The 19,507-nt window shown below is 44.5% G+C and overlaps 1 protein-coding gene across 2 annotated transcripts in view; it reads right to left on the bottom strand.

Annotated features, from left to right (window-relative positions):
* Dgcr2 (DiGeorge syndrome critical region gene 2) overlaps positions 1-19,507 on the bottom strand; it is a 69,944-nt gene that overhangs the window by 34,553 nt on the left and 15,884 nt on the right. For both annotated transcript variants that reach the window (XM_057764928.1, XM_057764929.1), the window contains exon 2: positions 8,673-8,795. In XM_057764928.1, coding sequence (XP_057620911.1) covers positions 8,673-8,795 — 123 coding nt within the window. The remainder of the gene's footprint in view (positions 1-8,672; positions 8,796-19,507) is intronic.

The raw sequence follows: 19,507 nt of genomic DNA, 5'->3' as shown, positions 1-19,507 counted from the left end.
GGTGAGACGGCAGTGGGTAAGGACTAAGCTTTATTATATACATGGATGAGACTGCCAAAGAGTAAAAATAAACATTGCCTTAAAAAAAAAAAGTCTCTGAGCCAGGTGTGGTGGCCGGCTTCTGAGTTTCCCAGAGCTGCTACAGAATCCTTTTATCCAGGCTCTAGTCCTTGGAATGTTTCTATGGCAGACTGAGGACCTGGAATTTCCTAGACTGCCATTTTGTTAAGTCAAAACATATTTTTTAAAGTTCTCTTTTACTCCTTCAATTAATAAGACAACAGTAACTGGTAATCTCCACTGAGGGACTGCTGTATGCTGTCTTTCTAAGCACCCATATGTCCCATGTATCCTGTTATCTAACCTTGCCAAAAATTCGAGTAGAGAGCAGAACTTTATTCCCATTTTAGATGTGATGTGTCCAAGGGACCACAGTCAGTAAGCAGTGTAGACAGTATGCTGGCCTCGGTCCTGAATTTAACACTGCTTCACACACTGTAGTTACCTCAGGTCATCCTATTAACTCTCCTGAATTAGAAAGCTATGTCAAGTCTGTTGAACATCCACAGAGTTGGGAAACACCAACTGTTTTTCATGGTTAAGGGGAAGACGGTCTAGATAAGCCATAAACTGAGCACCTGAATGAGTTCCATGCTGGGAGCCTTCTCCTGTGGCTATTCCTCTAACTGTGGGACACACCTGTGTATCCCCAGAAAAGACCCTTCTGATTTCTTTCTGGAATACAGGGCTGGCAGAAAGCTTCCAGCCAGCAGGAGGACAGGGGGAGGGCCCTACTGTCACCTGAGATAATCTTCCTCAATTCTATTTCCAACCTCTTTGACTTCCCTGTGGTGCCCAGTGGCTCTGATGCTAACAGAGATAATGCAACCGCTCTCCCACAAGTAAACAGAGCAGATGGATCTCAGCGTGTCGACACGTCACAGGAACTGCCAAGGATGCTTTTCATCCTGGGTTTGCACTGTGGCTGTTACATGGTGCTTATTTTATACTTCCCTCGCGTCTTCATTCCAAACAGTCCTTTCTTTCAGATGCCTAAGCCATAGGGACTCACTGCTACCCCTGGGCAGCACAGGAATAGAGACAAGCCTATCTATCATCTTTTGGTGGGAGGAGTCAACTATGCAGACAGGAGAAGGAAGAGAGTGGTACTGAGAATCTCACCAATCCCATTTCTTTCCCCTCCAGAATCTGTTACCTCTTAACTTTCAGGGCTTGCACAGGTGAAAATGTATTTCTACTTGCTGTCTTTCCAGCAGACCCATGCTGCAGCTGGTCTGGTTAGGCTAAGTCAGTTCTCACTCTGCTTCTATGTGCCTAGAATTCCAACACTTGGAGCTAAGACAGTAGGATCTCAAGAGCCTATGAGTTTGAAACCAGTCTGGGCAATGTAACAGGACTTTATCTCTGCAAACAACAACAAAAACCATCCCAGCTTTCTAAAGAGTGGAAGCTACAAGCATTACAATGAAATGCAGTAATGACAGAAACCTCACCTGCAGGGCTCAACTCACACTGCCTGAGCCTTCCAGTCTCTGTCCTTGTTTTTCCACCGGGGAGGAACCAAGAGCTATAATTCTGCAGAAGCAATCTGCCACTGAGCCGCCATGATTTTTGTGTACCAATGCTGTGCTTTATTCAGCTTTCCTCATATGTTCAATCACAGAACCATCTATAACTACACTGTGCTGCTTGCATATCTCTGCCAAATTGTGAAAGCAGAGACTGACCTTTTCTTTTGTCCTGACCACCAGGTCCCAAATAATCACATAGAAGCTTAATATTAATTGCAAAATGTTCAGCCTATAGCTTAGGCTTATTACTAACTAGCTCTCACATCTATTAATCTGCATTTTGCCACATGGCTTTGTGGCTTTACCTGTCCTCTAGCATCTTGCTTCCCCAGTGGCTGTTCATCTCTCTGACTCTGTTCTTTTTCCTCCCTATATTTTCAGTTTGGCTTTCCCACCTACCCTTATCCTGCCTTTCTACAGGCCAAATCAGTTTTATTACTAACCAATGAGAGCAATGCATACAGAGTACAGAAGGACTATCCCACAGCAAACCTGCTTTTACCTACAGACATAAATATTGATACTTATACCTATATCATCCATTCTGTCACTGGCACAAAACAGTTTATCACGTAATCACATACATTCTGGTTGTTTCCTAAGATGTTAGTATAAAACTGCTAAAAGAAAGCCAGGCAGTTGTGGTGCATGCCTTTAATTCCAGCACTTGGGAGGCAAAGGTGGATCTCTGTGGGTTTGAGGTCAGCCTGCTCCAGGACAGGCTCAAAAACTACAGTGAAACCTGCCTTGGAAAACCAAAAAAATTAAAAAATTTTAAAAAAGTTAAAAGAATTTCTCTTCCACAGTCTTTAGAGTACTAATGAACTTACACAGCTCTATATTTAATCAGTTACTAGTAACTTTTCTAAGAAATAGCTATGCCTGAGGAACCACCCACTGTGGTATTTTGGACATTGTCTTTTACTGGGACCAGGAGCTTGCTGATCTGGCAAAGCTGGCCAGTGAGACCTAGGGATCTGCCTACCTTTGATCCCTACAAGTGCTGGGATTACAAGTGCAGCCCATGATGCACAGCTTTTCATGTGGGTGCTGGAGATCAAATTCAGGTTCTCAAGGCTGTACCACAGCACTTTACCAACCGAGCCATCTCCCTGGCTTCCATTTCTCCATGTTACAGCTGATCTTTTTCACTTTTTACTAGTGTCTTTTAATAAAGGGAAGATTTTTTTTTTAATTAAGCAAAACCAGCTGTTTTGCTTTTTTGAGACAGGGTTTCTCTGTGTAGTCCTGCTGTTCTGGAACTTGCTCTGTGGACCAGGCTGGCCTCAAACACAGAGATCCTACTACCTCTGCCTCCTGGGTGCTGGGATTAAAGGCTTGAGCCACCACCATCTGGCTAAAACCAGCTATTTTAAAGAAAATTTTAACAACCTTATCAAAGTTGATATTCACTCAAACTGTCATTTTTTCCTTTAACTTAAACCTTCATTTTCTGTGTGTCATTATGAGTTAAGAATCCACTTTAATTTCTTCCCAACTATCACAGCTTTGTGTTATATAATTCTGCCTATGCCATGTGTCATGTGTCTTGGATCTGTCTATATCCAGTAGATTCTGTCATGAAGGCCATTTGGTGTCTCCCTAAACCCACTCTGAAGTAAATTTGCTTCTTGTAGGTACTGCACTTTGTACCTTCTTCAGAATGCTCTAAGAAAACCCCTCCTCACATCTTATAATTGATGGCACATTCCCACAAAACCTTCTGGAGGAACACAGTGCTGTTTACTACAGAGAATCAGCATCCCAAAGTTAGAAGCAAAGCTACAGGGAGCAGGAGTAAAATGGACACCTCTACCTTCTGTGTCACCTTCGCAGCTACTCCTGACTTCTGCCTTCCTGGCCCTCGTCAGCACCTGCTAGAGCCAAAGGCTACACTGAAGGCTGTGGCAGGGCATTCTGAGGACTAGGACTCCAGCCTGCCAGTTTCTAAAACACAAGAAAAGCCCAGAAAGGACACACAGTGCACCAAGTATGCCACCCATTTCTGCTTTCCAACACCTGCTCAAGTTGTGGCACATATCTATCCATGACACCAGCACTTGGGAAGCAGAGTAGATCAGACTGCAATGAGTTCTAGCTTGAGCTAAATGGTGAGAATCTGTCTCAAAACAAAAACAAAACAGTAACAAGGCAGAACTGAAACCACTACTTTTCTGTTGCTGAAAGGACTGGCCTCATTTTCATTGTTTCCATAACCTTCCATCTTTGTGATCTTTTCAGACACACTTTTGGAGTGTGGGGGCAATGAAATAGTCTAGTGTGGACAATTCTAGAAAACCTCAAGTCCACATGCCAAAGTGGCCTCCCTGAGAATGGCCGGGCTTTCCCCTGGATCATCACATGCTCTGTAGAAGGCACAGCTTTCGAAGCACAGGTGCTCATTACCCACTAAATCTCGGCTCCCTCCTGTGAAATGCTCTCCGAGCTTCCATGTTGCCTAGGCTGGCCTCAAACTTGGTGGAATCTTGCTTCCTTCAGACTCCAGAGTGCTAGGATTATAGGCATGAGCCACCACGGTCAGTTATTTTTAAAGTTAAAAAACAAAAAAGCTAGAAAAGGGGCAACAAAATTTCAGTAGCTATTAAAGAAGTAAGATCAGGTATCATATTACTCCAGTGTGTTTTTATAACTCAATCTGCTCCCATGCAGACTGTGACTGGCAGCCCACCACAAGTAGAGACAGAGACAAGGAGAGGTTAGGCAGGTCTTCTGTGGCTCGGTTCCCAACCTCCAGACGCCAGTGTCTCTGCACACACACCATTCTTACTTGTCACATGCGACTCGAAGAGCCTGGAACAGTCTCCCCTGCACTGGACTTCTGAAGAGCACAGCAACCCACAGGCTTTACAACCACGTAAGCTGTGCTAAGGCCTCTTCTGTGCCAGGCCCCATGGTCTGAAAGGGAACTAGACCTACTTGCACAGTCCACGGCAGCGTCTGTGAAACTGCACAACTTTAAAAGTAAAGGCAAAAGACACCTTCAGAGCAGCAAATAACTTTGTTTCATTGGAAGGAAACCAAGAATCATCTGCTTTTTCACAAAATTTTCCAAAAGGCCACTCTAGGGGCTTCATTTTCTCTATGGCCTTGGGGAGGCTTCCCCTTGTGGCCTCATGGTCCTCACTAACATCTGATGCCAAGTGCTGGGAAGTCCACTCTCTCTCAGCTATGACTCAAGAAATAAGTCAGAAATATAGGATGGCCCTAGAGGGCCATGACCAGGCTGCCATCATTCAAACCTCTGGAAAGGCAAATGCCTCCAGCAGACACGTGTGAAGCGATGGCAGAAGGGAGGGTCAGGATGATGATGAAGGCCTTCTGTTCTATGTGCTGCACGGCTCATCAGCCCATCTGTTTGTCAGAGATGACATGCTGTTCTGCTGCCAAGTCTTGTCTCAACTCCTGGACTCAAGCAATTCTCCAGCCTCATCTTTCTGAGTAGCTGAGACCACAGATGCACAGCACTGTGCCCATTATACACCTTACTTTGGAACCCTATCAAAGAACTATGCAGAGCTTAAACATTACTTCCTGTTGGACACCTTCCTGACGGCCCAGGCTGTACCTTTTCTACCTCAGGCTAGGGTCCATACAGGGAGAGGAGAGGCTTCCCACTCTGAGGCTTGTGCTCTGGAAGAAAAAATGAAGGGGCTGGAGAGATGGCTCAGCGGTTAAGAGCACTGGCTGCTTTTCCAGAGGTCCTGAGTTCAATTCCCAGCAACCACATGGTGGCTCACAGCCATCTGTAATGAGATCTGGTGCCCTCTTCTGGTCTGCAGGCATACAGACAAGCAGGACACTGTATACATAATAAACAAATTAAAAAAAAAAAAGAAATGAAGAACAGGCCCCTGGTATTTGGTTAGGGTTCTCTAGAGTCACAGAACTGAATCTCTCCCTCTCTCTCTACAGATAAGGGAGTGTATTGGAATAACTTACAGGCTGCAGTCCAACAATGGCTAGCTGTGAGTGCAAAGTCCAAGAATCCAATAGCTGCTCAGTCTTACAAGTCTGGGTGTCTCAGTGGCCTTCTGGATGTGCTGGCAAGGCAAGGGCAAGCAGGCGAAAAAGGACAAACCCTTCCCTCTTCCACTGTCCTTATATAGCTTTCCAGCAGGCGTGGCCCAGATTAAAGCTGTGCCTTCCACCCCAGGATCCAGATCAAAGGCTTGTTGTCTTCTTGCCTCAAGATCCCAATCACAAGTATGCCCTCCATTTCTGGATTATAGTTCATTCCAGATATGGAAAAGCTGACAACAAAGAAGAGCCATCACACCCCTCAATAGTGAGCATTAACTAACAGTTCTAGACACACTAAGAGATCAGGTGCTTCAATCAGAGGGACAGAGGTATCTTCTCATGATGGCAGCTGGCATTTGAGACAAGTCTTAAAGAAGGCACATTGATCCAGGCAAGAACAGAACAAAAGAATCCCCAAGAAAACACCAAGAAACACAGGATACATGCAGTGAAGTTAACAAGGTGGACACAGGAAGTACATCACTTGATATGAACAACAGTGACATAAAAGTTTGGCAAGGGAGTTGGGCGGTGGTGGTGCACACTTTTAATCCCAGCACTCGGGTGGCAGAGGTAAATGGATCTCTGTGAGTTCGAGGCCAGCCTGATCTACAGAGAGAGTTCTAGGACAGTTAGGGCTGTTACACAGAGAAACCTTGTTTCGAAAAGCCAAAACCAAACCAAACCAAACCAAACAAAATGGTATAAATAAAAAAGGCTGGAGATATGGCTCAGAGGTTGGGAGCACTGGCTGCTCTTCCAGAGGTCCTGATTTCAATTCCCAACAACTACATGGTGACTCACAACCGTCTGTAATGAGATCTGGTGACCTCTTCTGGCCTGCAGGCACATATGCAAGAAGTACACTGTATACATAATAAATAAATCTTTAAAATAAAAGAAAAACAAAAAAAACTTGGCAAGGAAGAATTAAACCATATAGTAAGGGGTCTCAATGCCAGGCCAGTATCAGGTTATGAGTTCTTTCTTTTCTCTCCCCCTTTTTCTTTCCCGTTTTTTTTTTTTTTTTTTTTTTTTTTTAAGGCAGGTCTCCTCTGTGCCAGGCCATTATGTAGCCATGGCTGACCTGGAACTATGTAGACCAGGCTGGCCTCAGACTTAGAGATCTGCCTGCTTCTGCCTATTAGGTACTGGGATTAAAAGGGATTTTTTTTGGTTTGTTTGTTTGTTTGTTTTGGTTTTTAGAGACAGGGTTTCTCTGTGTAGCCCTAGCTGTCCTGTAACTAGCTCTGTAGATCAGGCTGGATTCGAACTCACAGAGATCTACCTGCCTCTGCCTCCTGAGTGCTGAGGCAAGGCTGTGATTCTTGAGTTGGAGGATGACTGATAAAATTATAGAACTACTGTTCTAAGGGACTTACTACTACAACTGCTCAAGAGACACCGTGGAATTGATCTAAAGGAGCACTGCCTCCAAAATACCCCAAGAAAAGTAGTGTGCTAACCAGGCCTGTTAGAGACAAGGTAAAGTTAGGGTGCTAGGATGTAAATGTTTACTCACTAGAGTTGACCAGCCATTAGGCCGATTCCCATACTAAAGACATACCTCTACTGGACAGCTTTATGGGGAGGAGGCAGTATAGAGTTAAACTAGAAAAGGCCAATTATTAGATAGTGATTCATTTAGTGATTTATTTTAAAAAAAACTGCTTGTAGCCTGTCTGCCAAGACTTCCCTTGTTACTTGGGACAGAGTGACCTGGAGGTATAGCTAACACAATAGGCTGCTGCCCTTAAACAGTTGGCTGCCACCTATACCGCTGTATAAGTCTGCTTGCTTGTTTGCCCCAACTTGTGGTTTAAGAGCACAAACTGAGAACGCAAATTGGACCAGATATTAAAAGCCTTTCAGGACCTAACCTGGCTTTCTTCCACCAGTGGCATCTCTTCTTTTCCACTTTCATTGGGATCAGAGTGCTTACACAAGAAAGATTTCCACAACAGGGTCATGACCATCACTAAGTCCAGGTCTGCCATAAAGCTCCCTGTGCTCTTACAGGAAAAACAACTCTGCCAGATGGGCAGGGTGACCCTGGGTAACAATTATTTGAAAAAGAGCAACACTGGTGTACTTAAATAATGCTGATAATACGTAATATCTTTACTGTGTAAATCTATCTGCCTTAAGCTAAACCAGACTTGCAGCCTCCTGTCTCTGTTTTAACTGTTCAAAGTGTAACCTGGGGCCATGACCCAAAAGAGATTTACGGCTGGCAGTGTCCATGGAATGCATAAGCCTAAGGTGCTTATGAGCCAATGCAACCTTCTGTTGGGAGTTGACTGCTATTTGGGCATTAGACCAGTTGACCAGGTGCTTAGGTAGAGTGCTTTTCTTCGCCTCAGCGTGTGGAGTAATTTCTCACTGAGAAAGCATATTACTTCTATGACATGATGTGCCTTCTGCTGACAGGCTTTGTTAGAAGCCAGTGTGAATGTGTAATACCACACAGGCACGAACACATGTGCATGGGGTGCTGCCCTTCCACCTATCCTCAAGTTGAGACCTGTGGATAGAATGAATGCTATTATTCATGGAGCTTTATATTCATCAGGGTCCTTAAGGAGAGATCAGTGGATAAACAAAAATGTACAAACTATGGCCTTTCCATAAGTCTTTAGGAGCTTATAAGGGGCCACAAGAAATCCCTAAGTGCCACGTTACTAAAGAATACTTGGGTAAGGGAAGGAAGGGTAATGCTACTTCCCAGTTTATACTTAGCAGCACACTAGCCAAGTCTTGATAGACACCTACACCCATAGCCACCGAAGGCTGACACTCCCCTTCAGAAAGGGCTCACTCCCAAGGTCATGTGAGTCCAGGGCTGTTTGCACATCACATCCCCAGTGCTGGAAACTCATGAGTTCTAGAGTTGTCCCATGTCCAACACTTACTGTTTTAAAAAAGTTAAGAGTGGGGTTGGCTCACACTACCCTTCCAATGTGTACGGACCACACAGATTGCCTGGTTCCGTTCCCTCCCCGCAGGAGGCCAGGGCAGAGACAGGTCCTACACACTCACCTGGACAGTCAGCTTCATCGCTCTTATCCTCACACGTTGGCCAGCCATCACATTGCCAGGGGAGGGGTATGCACTGGATGGCACCACTGTGACATGCAAACTGCCCAGGGTTGCACCGAAGCTCTGTGGACAAAAGGGCAAGAGGCTGTTGAGGAAGTGGCACAGAAGCAGAAACCTAGGACAGAACTCTAGCCATGTCAAGGTAGCCCTGGGACAAGTAGTCCAGATGCTGAGCAGCTGCCCCAATCTGCTTCCTCGGGGGATCTGAACACATGGTCCCGAAGTTGAGGGTAGAGAATGGTTAGTCCTGCATCAGAACATACAGCACACCTCCCTCCCAGGAACACTGAAATGGTATCTTAATCAAGGTGAAGGACAACACCCTCTTTAGCCAGGGAATACTGGAATACTTTTCCAAGAAGATGGGACTAGGAAGGTGATGCTTTGGTAAGTCATGTGACACCACAGTAACCACACTCCAGGAAAATAAGGGCTCACAAGAAGGCACACTGAGATGACTGTGTGAACTAATGGGAGTCACTCAAGTAATTGGAAATCCAGACTTCGGCCGGGCGTTGGTGGCGCACGCCTTTAATCCCAGCACTCGGGAGGCAGAGGCAGGCGAATCTCTGTGAGTTCAAGTCCAGCCTGGTCTACAAGAGCTAGTTCCAGGACAGGCTCCAAAACCACAGAGAAACCCTATCTCGAAAAACCAAAAAAAAAAAAAAAAAAAGAAAAAAAAAAGAAAAAAAAAAGAAATCCAAACTTCGGAGGATGCAAGGCTAATAGATTTCTGACCTTTATCTGGCATGCTGCAGACAGCTAAAAGCAGTAATGAGAAGATGTGTTTGAATAAGGTAACACTGACAGTGGTTTCTGACAAGATAAACTAATGCAGTAAAACACAGGTTTCAATAGAAGTTAGAAGCCTGCACACTACAGCCAAGTGCTGAATTCTTCCTTTCTTGTTGATTTTCACTTTACTCCCCGTAATTTTTTTTTTTTTTAAACTTCAGAGATAGACTGTCACTGTGCAGCCCGGGCTAGCCTTTGGGTACATACCAGCAAACTGGCGTCTGTTCTTGACCTGGGCTCAGAGCTCAGGGCAAGTACTCTACACTTTAAAAACAGCTAACTAGAGAGTTAGCTTTGTCTCTAGCCTGATTCACTTTCATATAGGTTGTTTGCTTATTTACTATTTGGACTAAATCCCTAGCACCAAAGAGCACACACAGTACGACTGACCTACATCCTTGGGTTTATGGACAGCTCTCTCTCCTCTCCCCCCCTCTGTGTTCGGACACACATGCCAGGGCCACCCTCATGTGTGTGTTCTTCCTTCAGGCACTGTCCACTTTGTTTTTGGAAACAGAGTTTCTCATTGGCCTGAGATGACTGATTAGTGCTAGGCTGGCTAGCCAGCAAGCCCCAGGGTTGCCTGTTTCTGCCTCCCCAGCAATTAAGAGCAGTGAATGCTCTTGCAGAGGACCTGGTTGTGATTTCTGACACCCACATAGCACTTAAAAATTATCTGTAACTCCAGTTCGAGAGGATCCGATCCCCTCTTCTGGCCTCCATGGGCACCAGAATACATGTGGTATACAAACATGCATGCAGGCAAAACATTCATGCATATAAGATAATAAAAATGTTTTGAAAAACCTCAACTATTCACAAATGCTTCCCAGTTTTACATTATGGGACAGTAGACTAGGTGGTCTACATTCAGCTAATTGTGGACAGTCAGGATGTGGCAGATCCCAAAACTGAACAATAGCAGTGTGTACCGCTTCCAGTCAGTCATGATGTAACAATAGATAAACAACGTTGTAGCACACCATGCTGCTGAACCACGGTGCTTGGCAGGTTGGGGATATTAAATGTACTTTCCAATTATGTATCTTTAAGTCATTATAGCTTTACTGGGACATATCCAATCAGAAGTCAAGGAGGGTCTATGTTACCATAAGCTAATTTTATATACAGATATACATTGTATATATAGTGGAGATGGCTAGATGCAGTATGCTTTCCATGTCCATTTTCTGCTCCTATCACAGAATTTACCACAGAGTAAGTAAATTACAAACAACAGCTTAGGGATTGAGGCAAGATGTGGCACAGAGCAATGAAAATCTGTGTGCTTATTTTACAGGCAGGCTTTCTTCCCAGTATCTTTTCCCATATCATTTGGTGAGGATCGTGATCCACCACTGTAGCAGCAGTGAAAAGGCTGTGAGCAAACACAACTATCTGGAAGCAGATATTCCAGTCCAAAGTGTGGTGCTATCTTTTGTCTGTCCTAAGTCTACATACCCTTTCCTTCCGGAAGACTGCAACTGCAGAGCAGAGCATGCTCTGACATCTGACAACAGGACAGCGTGCTACCACCTTCTGTGACAGTCCACACAGACACACAAAACCTATCCCTCAACCAAATCCTTTGCATAATAATGAAAAAAATGAACATAAGAACAAGTGCCAAAACCCAAATTTGAAGAAAAAAGAGAAGTCCTTGAACATGGACCAGAACAACGCAGCAGTGGGTCCTTCACTACTAAGCTGTGCTGGGGCCCTCACAGTGTCCCAGATGTTCTGAGTCTACGGAGCATCAAGAAAACGCTGCCCTGTGTTTCATTTGTCAACTTAGAAAATGCAACCTGGCATATTTACTATGTGCTATTAGGAACATAATACAAATATCTTTTCATATTAAAACCAACAGTTTAATTAGCCACACTTCTGGGGACTGGAATGCCCACGGTCAGGTCTTGCACCCAGTGAGCACCTTCCTGTTGCTTGCCTCAGTAAAAGCAGCCCATGGTAAAGAGATGTGAGGAAGGGAAGCCCAGTCTCCTGAGCAAGGAAATAAAAAACTTACAGCTGAAAAAAAAAAAAAAAACTTCAGCATTTAGCAAAACCCTTTATACAGGGCTAGGGTATATCACTCATGGGGTGAATGTTGAAGTATTTCCCTAGGACTTAGGAGATTTTCGGTTTGACCTTCAGCACCTCAAAAGAAACAAAAAAACAGGTGTATCCAACTGAGGCCCACAGACCACATGCACCCCAGGACAACTGTGAACACAGCTCAACACATCAGCAGACCACAACGTCAAATCGTCGGTGCTCCTGCTTTACACAAGGGCAAGTCCAGGCTCAAGTGTTTTCACTAGAAAAAGTCCACTAACTCTTTAAAGAACTAATATCGGGGCTGGGGAGACAGATCACTTGTTAAAGTATGTTTTGCTCTTTTACAGGACTCACATTTGGTTCACAATATCCACGCTGAGGTGGCTCACAACTCTGTGACACCAGCTGCCAGGAATACGGTGCCCCGTTCTGGCCTCTGAGGGCACACATACCTAAATGGCATACATACACATTTAAGTAAACATAAAACTAAAAATTTGTTTCTTTCTGGTTTTTTGAAACAGGGTTTCTATGTGTAACAGCTCTGGCTGTCCTGGAACTTGCTCTGTAGACCAGGCTGGCCTCAAACCCAGAGAGATCTGCCTGCCTCTGTCTCCTAAGTGTTGGGATTAAAGGCCACCACTATAAAACTAAATCTTAAGGGGGGGAAGGCGGTGATGGTGCACACCTTTAATCCTAGCACTTGGGAGGCGGATCTCTGTAGGTTAAGAGGCCAGCTTGGTCTACAGAGCAAGTTCCAGGACAGCCAGAGCTGTTATACATAGAAACCCTGTTTCAAAAAAAGTCAACTCTTCCAGAAATTCAGAGTTCAGAAAGTCACCAAAAACAACAGCATTACAAAACAAATATAAGTTGGACATGGTGGTATATGCCTGTAATTCTAGAACTTTGGAGGCTGAGGCAGTACTAAATTCACAGTCAGCCTTAGCTACATGGTAAGACTGTCTCAATAAATAATAATAAATAAACTGAAAAAAATGGCAAAAGAAAAGTAAGTGATAAATCTAACAAAAGACGTTTAAATCCTATTGGTGAAAATAGAAAAATATGGCTGAAAAATATATTTAAAAGATCAAAACCTATTACCCAAATTCAATGCTACCAATAATATCCACCAGACTTGATTGTTGAAACTGCCAAATTGACTCTAAAATTTGTGGAAATGCAAAGAATTTAGAGCAGCAAAAACATTCCAGGATCTAGCAGAAAAGAACAACCAACAATCCAGCATGGCAGGAAACCAAGACAGGGTGGCGTAGGTATCAAGAGGTTATCACAGAGCCCCATGGAAGCACGCCTTTAATCTGTCTCTTGGGAGGAAGAGGCAGGTGGATCTCTGTAAGTTGAAGGCTATTTCAACAACTGGACATGGGATGACTGGCTCCCACTAAGAAAACTCTGTGCTCTGCTCCTGGTACCAGTGAGAAAAAGTAACTCAAAAATACATCAAAGGCCTAGATAAATGCAAAACTCCAAATTATCAAAATTTGAGCAGAAACCATGGGAAAAGTTTGTAACTTTGGTTCAGGCAGATTGTGACGATCTATGCTGAGTCACAAAATAGAAAGCAGATAAGCTGGGCTTCACTAAATTTTATAACTCTTTCTTTTGTGACAGGGTCTCACTTCGTAGCTGTTGCTAGCCTAGAACTTGCTCATAGAGATCCGTCTACCCCTGCTACTGCCTCAATTGCTGGGATTAAAAGTGTATGTCAGGAGCTGATGATATGGCTCAGCAGCTACTTCACTCTAGAGAGTTTATTACTCTATCAGAGGAAGAGTTCAGTGCCCAGCACTCATATCAGAAAGCTCAAAAATACCTGGAACTCCAGCTCCAAGGAATCTCATGACCCTTGCTGGCCTCCAGGGGCACATCCATAGGTACACACAGACACAAACACACCCAAGGAATCTCATGACCCTTGCTCGCCTCCAGGGGCACATCCACAGGTACACCCAGACACAGACACACACAAACACACCCAAGGAATCTCATGACCCTTTCTGGCCTCCAGTGGCACATCCACAGACACACACAGACACACACAAACACAGCCAAGGGATCTCATAACCCTCACTGGCCCCCAGGGGCACATCCACAGCTAAACATAGACAAAGACACACAGACATACATATACCCAGACACACACACAGCCAAGGGATCTCATGACCTTTGGTGGCCTCCAGGGGCACATCCACATACCCACAGCTACACATACAGACACATAGATATAGACAGACACACACGCATGTATATACAAACAAATAAAATAAATGTTTAGGCCGGGCGGTGGTGGCGCACGCCTTTAATCCCAGCACTCGGGAGGCACAGGCAGGCGGATCTCTGAGTTCGAGACCAGCCTGGTCTACAAGAGCCTGTCCTGGAAAGGACAGGCTCCAAAACCACAGAGAAACCCTGTCTCGAAAAACCAAAATAAATAAATAAATAAATAAGCAAACAAACAAATGTTTAGGAGCTGGAGAGAGAGTTCCAGGTTAAGAGCACTGGCTGCTCTTTCAGAGGACGTGGGCTTGATAACCAGTACCCACATGGTGGCTCACAACTGCCTGTAACTCCAATTCCAGGGTAATTTTTTTGTTTGTTTGTTTTTGTTTTGTTGAGACAGGGTTTCTCTGTAGCTTTGGAGCCTGTTCTGGAACTAGCTCTTGTAGACCAGACTAGCCACAAATTCACAGGAATCCACCTGCCTCTGCCTCCCAAGTGTGGGGATTAAAGGCAGGCGCCTCCATGCCCAGTTCCCAGGGCAATGTTGACACCCTCTTTTTGCTGCCACAGGCACCAGGTATGCACGTGGTACACTGACATACATGTAAACAAAAAAGCCATACACATTTTTATTTAAAAAAGAACAGTGTGCTACCATGCCCAGCTGGAACTCTTAAGAGAATGAAAAGACTGGGGCTGTAAATGGGTGCTGGGAAGATGGCTAAGAGTGTTTGCTGCTCTTTCAGGGGACCTGATATGGTTTCCAGTACCTACATCAGAGAGCTCACAACTGCCTGTAACTTTAATTCCAGGGATAATGATTCACACAGACACATAAACATAAATAATTACACACACACACACACACATATTTGGTTTTTGAAACAGGACTTCTCTGTACCTGTCCTGGAACTAGCTGTTGTAGACAGATTAAAAGCGTGAGCCACCACCACCCGGCTAATTATAAAACTTGTAAAATCCAGATGAGTTTCAATTATGCCAAGTGAAAGAAACTACTATGTACTCAAGATAGTTCCTGAACTTCTTAAAAACACATATTCAATATGCAACAATAGAAAGCAGGTCAGAAATGAGAGGGCGATGGGAGAGACTACCAAAGGGCACAGAAAAGCATCTGTGGTGATAACCAGTATGCTTGCTACCTTGTCTGTAGTGGGAGAGGAAGATCATAGGAGCTTACTGGCCAGGCAGTCTAGTAGAAACAGCAAGCTCCAGCCAGGTTCAGCAAGACATCCTGTCTGCAAAAGGTAGGTGGAGAATTGATTCAGGAAGACATTCTTCCAACATTGGCTCTGGTCTCCCTCCACATGGACCCACATGAGCAAAAGTACCCCCACACAAATGTGCACATAATATATATACCACACACATCAAAACAACTTCTTCTTCTTTTTTTCTTTCTTTTTTTTTTTTTTTTTTTTTTTGGTGGGGCCTTGGCTGTGTTGAGATGAAGCTGAATTATCTTCTTTCCAGTTCCAGTCACTGGCTGTCAAGTAGACAATAAACTTAAGTTTTGTATTTTCTGTGAGATGCGTGTGGCCACAGAAGTAGCCCCATCAGCGGTGAGAACACCTTTCCCATGAAGCAAGGTGTACTAACCCACAGCAGAGTGCACCTGTTGCTGAGTAAGGCATTGTGGACGCCAATCTGAGTGCTCTCAACTTGGTTCTGCTTAGAAAAAGAAGAGAAGGAGATTCCTGGACTGCCATACTACTGTGTCTCAGTGACTAGGACCCAAAAAAGCTAGCAGATTCCAAAAGCTTTCCCATCTCTGTAAAGAGCATGGCCTCCTCCAATTTTGTCGGGAAGCCCTTAATCAAAGATGGTGAGGAGCCCAGGACCAAAAGTACCAAATATGCAGCGTCTTGTTATTCCACAAGTCCTGCAACACAAACACACACACGTTGCTCTGAAGAAACAAAGCACTAAAAAAAGTGAGGCAGCTGAAGAATATGCTAAAATTTTTGGCTAAGAGAATGAGGGAAGCCAAGGGGAAATGCAGACTGCCAAGAGACAGGCTGTCCTACCTGAGCGTTTCTATTTCTTTTATTGAGGATTTACTTTATTTCTAATTCTGTGTATGTCTGTTTATCTGTGTAAGGGTATGTAAATATGATCTAAATAACCCTGAAGGTCAGAGGCATCAGATCTCCTGGAACTGGCATTATAGGTAATTTTAAGTTGCCTGATGTTGGTGCTGGGAATTGAACTCAGGTCCTTTGCAAGAACACTATATGTTCTTAAGCGCTGAGCCATCTCTCCAGGTGGTAATTTACTTCTAAGTCTGTGTCCAGTGAAAGGTAAGTCTTTAGGAGTCGGTAGTGGTAGAACACGCCTTTAATCCCAGCACCTGGGAGGCAGAAGCAAGCAAATTTCTGGCAGTTTAGCTTGGTCTACATAGTGAGTACCAGTATGTCTAGAGGTACAGAAAATAACAACGAAAGAGTAACAAATAAATTATCAGACCATGGGGAGGACAACTTTTAAATATGTGTAGTTTACTAAATGGTAGCTGTACCACAACATCTAAAACAGATTTCAGTTTATGTAATCAGCTCTCCAGTGAGGTCAGTCAAGATTAATCACTTCCTCACTGGATCAGCTAGGTGTGGCTCAGTTACTACCACAACTCCAGAGCAGGAATCAGGCTTCATAATTACAGTCCCAAGGCTGACTCACTACTAAAGACTATTTATCTGATGAGGAATTAATAATGGGGATGGTCTCTTCTGGCCTCAAGTCTGCACCCCTAAGCATTAAGTGCCTGCAATACATCATTCTTCCCAAACCATTCTTGGTCTTCCAGTTTGTTTAAAAACTAATTTCTAAACTATAATGAGAAAAAATAAGACAAAAAAATTAGCGAAGAACATTTTTAACACTATCCACTCTATTAAAAAAAGCCACAATGCTGTTTGGAGTACACTCATAGCTTCTTTTTTAAAAAGTCACCATGCAACCAGGCTGTAGTGGCACATGCCTTTAATCCAAGCACTTGGGAGGCAGAGGCAGCCAGGATCTCTGAGTTCGAGGTCAGTCTGGTCTACAGAAAGTTTCAACAACCAGAGCTACAAAGAGGAAACCCTCTCTCAAAAACAAAAAAGTCACCATGCCTGGAGAAGTTTCAATGTGTGGCCTCAAAGTCTTTTGGGGAATGGTCATCCAGTGAGGTTTATTTTCCCAACATCCCTATTATTTTCTTCAAAAGCAAACATTTTGAGGCCAGCATGCCTGCTCTGGCAAACAGCCCCTAATTCCCACACACCCAGCTTTATTTAGTGCTCAGTACTTAGCCATTGGGGGTGGGGCATGTGTAAATTTTTGTGTATGAACTCCTCTAGCAAAGCATCCTAAAGTTCCAACAGCCTCTCCAGTCGAAAACTGCCTGTATAAACTGGTCAAGTCATCTGTCCCAGGACAGGTGACTCAGAGACCGTAAGATACTGGGAGTTCATGCTGTGTGTGTATCTGAGACAGGGTAAAAACCAGGGATAGGTAGGGACCCTTAACACCCCAGTTCCCTGAGTATCCATGCTTCCTTCCTCAGGTCAGAGAAAAGGGCCTCTTTTTCCTAGTTATTCTTTGCAACCAGACAGATTTGGCAAAAACTGGTCCTTTAAATTTTCTTTAAAGGAAGAAGGGGGAGGGAGGAGGAAGGAGGGCATGATGAGCAGATGGCTTTGAACAGAGTGGTTTGTCTTTCCTCATTCAGAATACAACTGGCCTCTGGACTCCGGAGTATTTGGATCTCAGGTTGCAAGACACACCCTCTTCTTGGAAGCCTTCCCTCACCTTCCCAGCAGGGTCTGCTGGGTCTCTTAGTCTAGCCTTTCAGTGAGCAGGCATGTGCAATTGTCTCATTAGAACTGTTCTTAGACTGAGCACATTCCCACCTCTTGCATTAACTCCAAGTACCTGAGGAACCATGTTCCTACAAGCATTCAGTGAATGCCCAAGCAGGAGGCTCTTGGCCTTCCTGACCCTCCTCTGCTGCCCCAGAGCAACACATGAGCTCCTCCTCAATGCCTGGGATTCTACCTTCCAACAGTGTCTGGAGTGTCTGTTCTTAGGAAGGAAGGTGGGCCGTGAACCACACAGGTGCACTCCAGCACTTCCGCAGTCTGCATCATCTGCAGTGTGCGGGACAGGGATTGTCGGGTCTAGCTATATGTTACCTGCACATCAACATTTCCTCTCACTTCTTTTGGAAAATTCTTTCGGTCCTTCCAAAGGGAAATTAGTATCAATTTTTGCCTTAGAGGAAGTTGCTACAAGAGCCACCCTGTTTTGCATTTGGGTTTGCCAACATCCTGGAACCTAGGCCCTATGACTGACTCCTTGCTGGGCACGATTGAGGCAGCTCAGCTCTTCCTAGTCAAGGACAATATTGCTGTCATGACACAAGTCTGTGGCCTCGGTACCAAAACAAGAAGTCCCAGTGTGGTAGCAGTTCCCAAGCAGCATCCCACACCCTTAATGTATGTATTTATTTATTTTTGAGACAGTGTTTCTCTATGCAACAGCCCTAGCTAGCTGTCCTGGAACTAACTCTGTAGACCAGGCTGGCCTCGAACTCCAGAGATCCGCCTGCCTCTGCCTCCCAAATGCTGGGAATAAAGGCGTGCACCACCACCGCCCAGTCACCCTTAACACATTTTAACTCAAGGTCTCTTTATGTGCTAAAATTACTGAGGATTTAAAAAAATGTTTTGCTATGTGGGTTATATCTATCAGTATTTTCTGTTCTGTTTATTAAAGCAGAAAAAAGCTCCACAAGAGCCTAAAATACTAAACAGATTTTCAATATAATCCAGCAATTCCACTTATAGATGTGCATCTGTTGTACGTGGCTGTGTGTGTCCCTGAAAAGAACATGTGTTAGAGGCTGGGTCCTCAGCTGATAGGGCTGAGTATTAAATCATAAGGTTTCTGACCTCATGACTGGTTAATCCACTGATGAGTTCACCTCTGAGTGGGTTATTAGGCAAGGCTAGTTAGAATAAACAATTCACTGGGAAGGACATCTTTTCTCTTTATCTCCTTCTTGTCTCTCTGCTTCCTGCCTCACAAGGCGAATGTCTTCCTTTACCACATATACCTGCATATTTTGCCTTGCCTCTAATTCAAAGCAGCAGAGCCACCAGATCTCACACTGGAGCCTCTAAAACCTGAGCCTTTCCCCCTTCTTTAGTTCCCTTTCTTTCTGTTGGTGTGAAGAGACACCATGAGCAAGGCAATATATGGAAGAAAGCACTGTTGGGGCTTACAGTTTCATCATACTGGGGAGCAAGGCAGCAGGCAGGCAGGCATGGCACTGGAGCAGTAGCTGAGAGCTTGCATACTCATCCAGAACCATGAAACAGAGAGAGCACTAATTGTGAATGGCATGTGCTTTTGAAACCTCAAAGGCTATCCTCCCCCAGTGAAACACCTCTACCAAGGTCACATTCCCTAATCCTTTCCTAACAGGTCCACCAACTAGAGACCAAGCATTCAAATCTATGAGTTCATGATGGGGGCCGTTCTCATTCAAACCACCACACCCCCTTTAACTGAAATTAACCTTCTCCCTTTCCGTTGATTTTCTTGGGTATTTTGTCACCATGACACAAACAGGATCACTACTTTATTCCCCAGGAAATGACAGTCTCTTC

The sequence above is a fragment of the Chionomys nivalis genome, chromosome 3, assembly GCF_950005125.1.
Source record: "Chionomys nivalis chromosome 3, mChiNiv1.1, whole genome shotgun sequence".
Taxonomy (NCBI): Eukaryota; Metazoa; Chordata; class Mammalia; order Rodentia; family Cricetidae; genus Chionomys; species Chionomys nivalis.
Note: the sequence above shows the minus strand (reverse complement) of the source record. Positions and strands in the feature narration are given on the sequence as shown.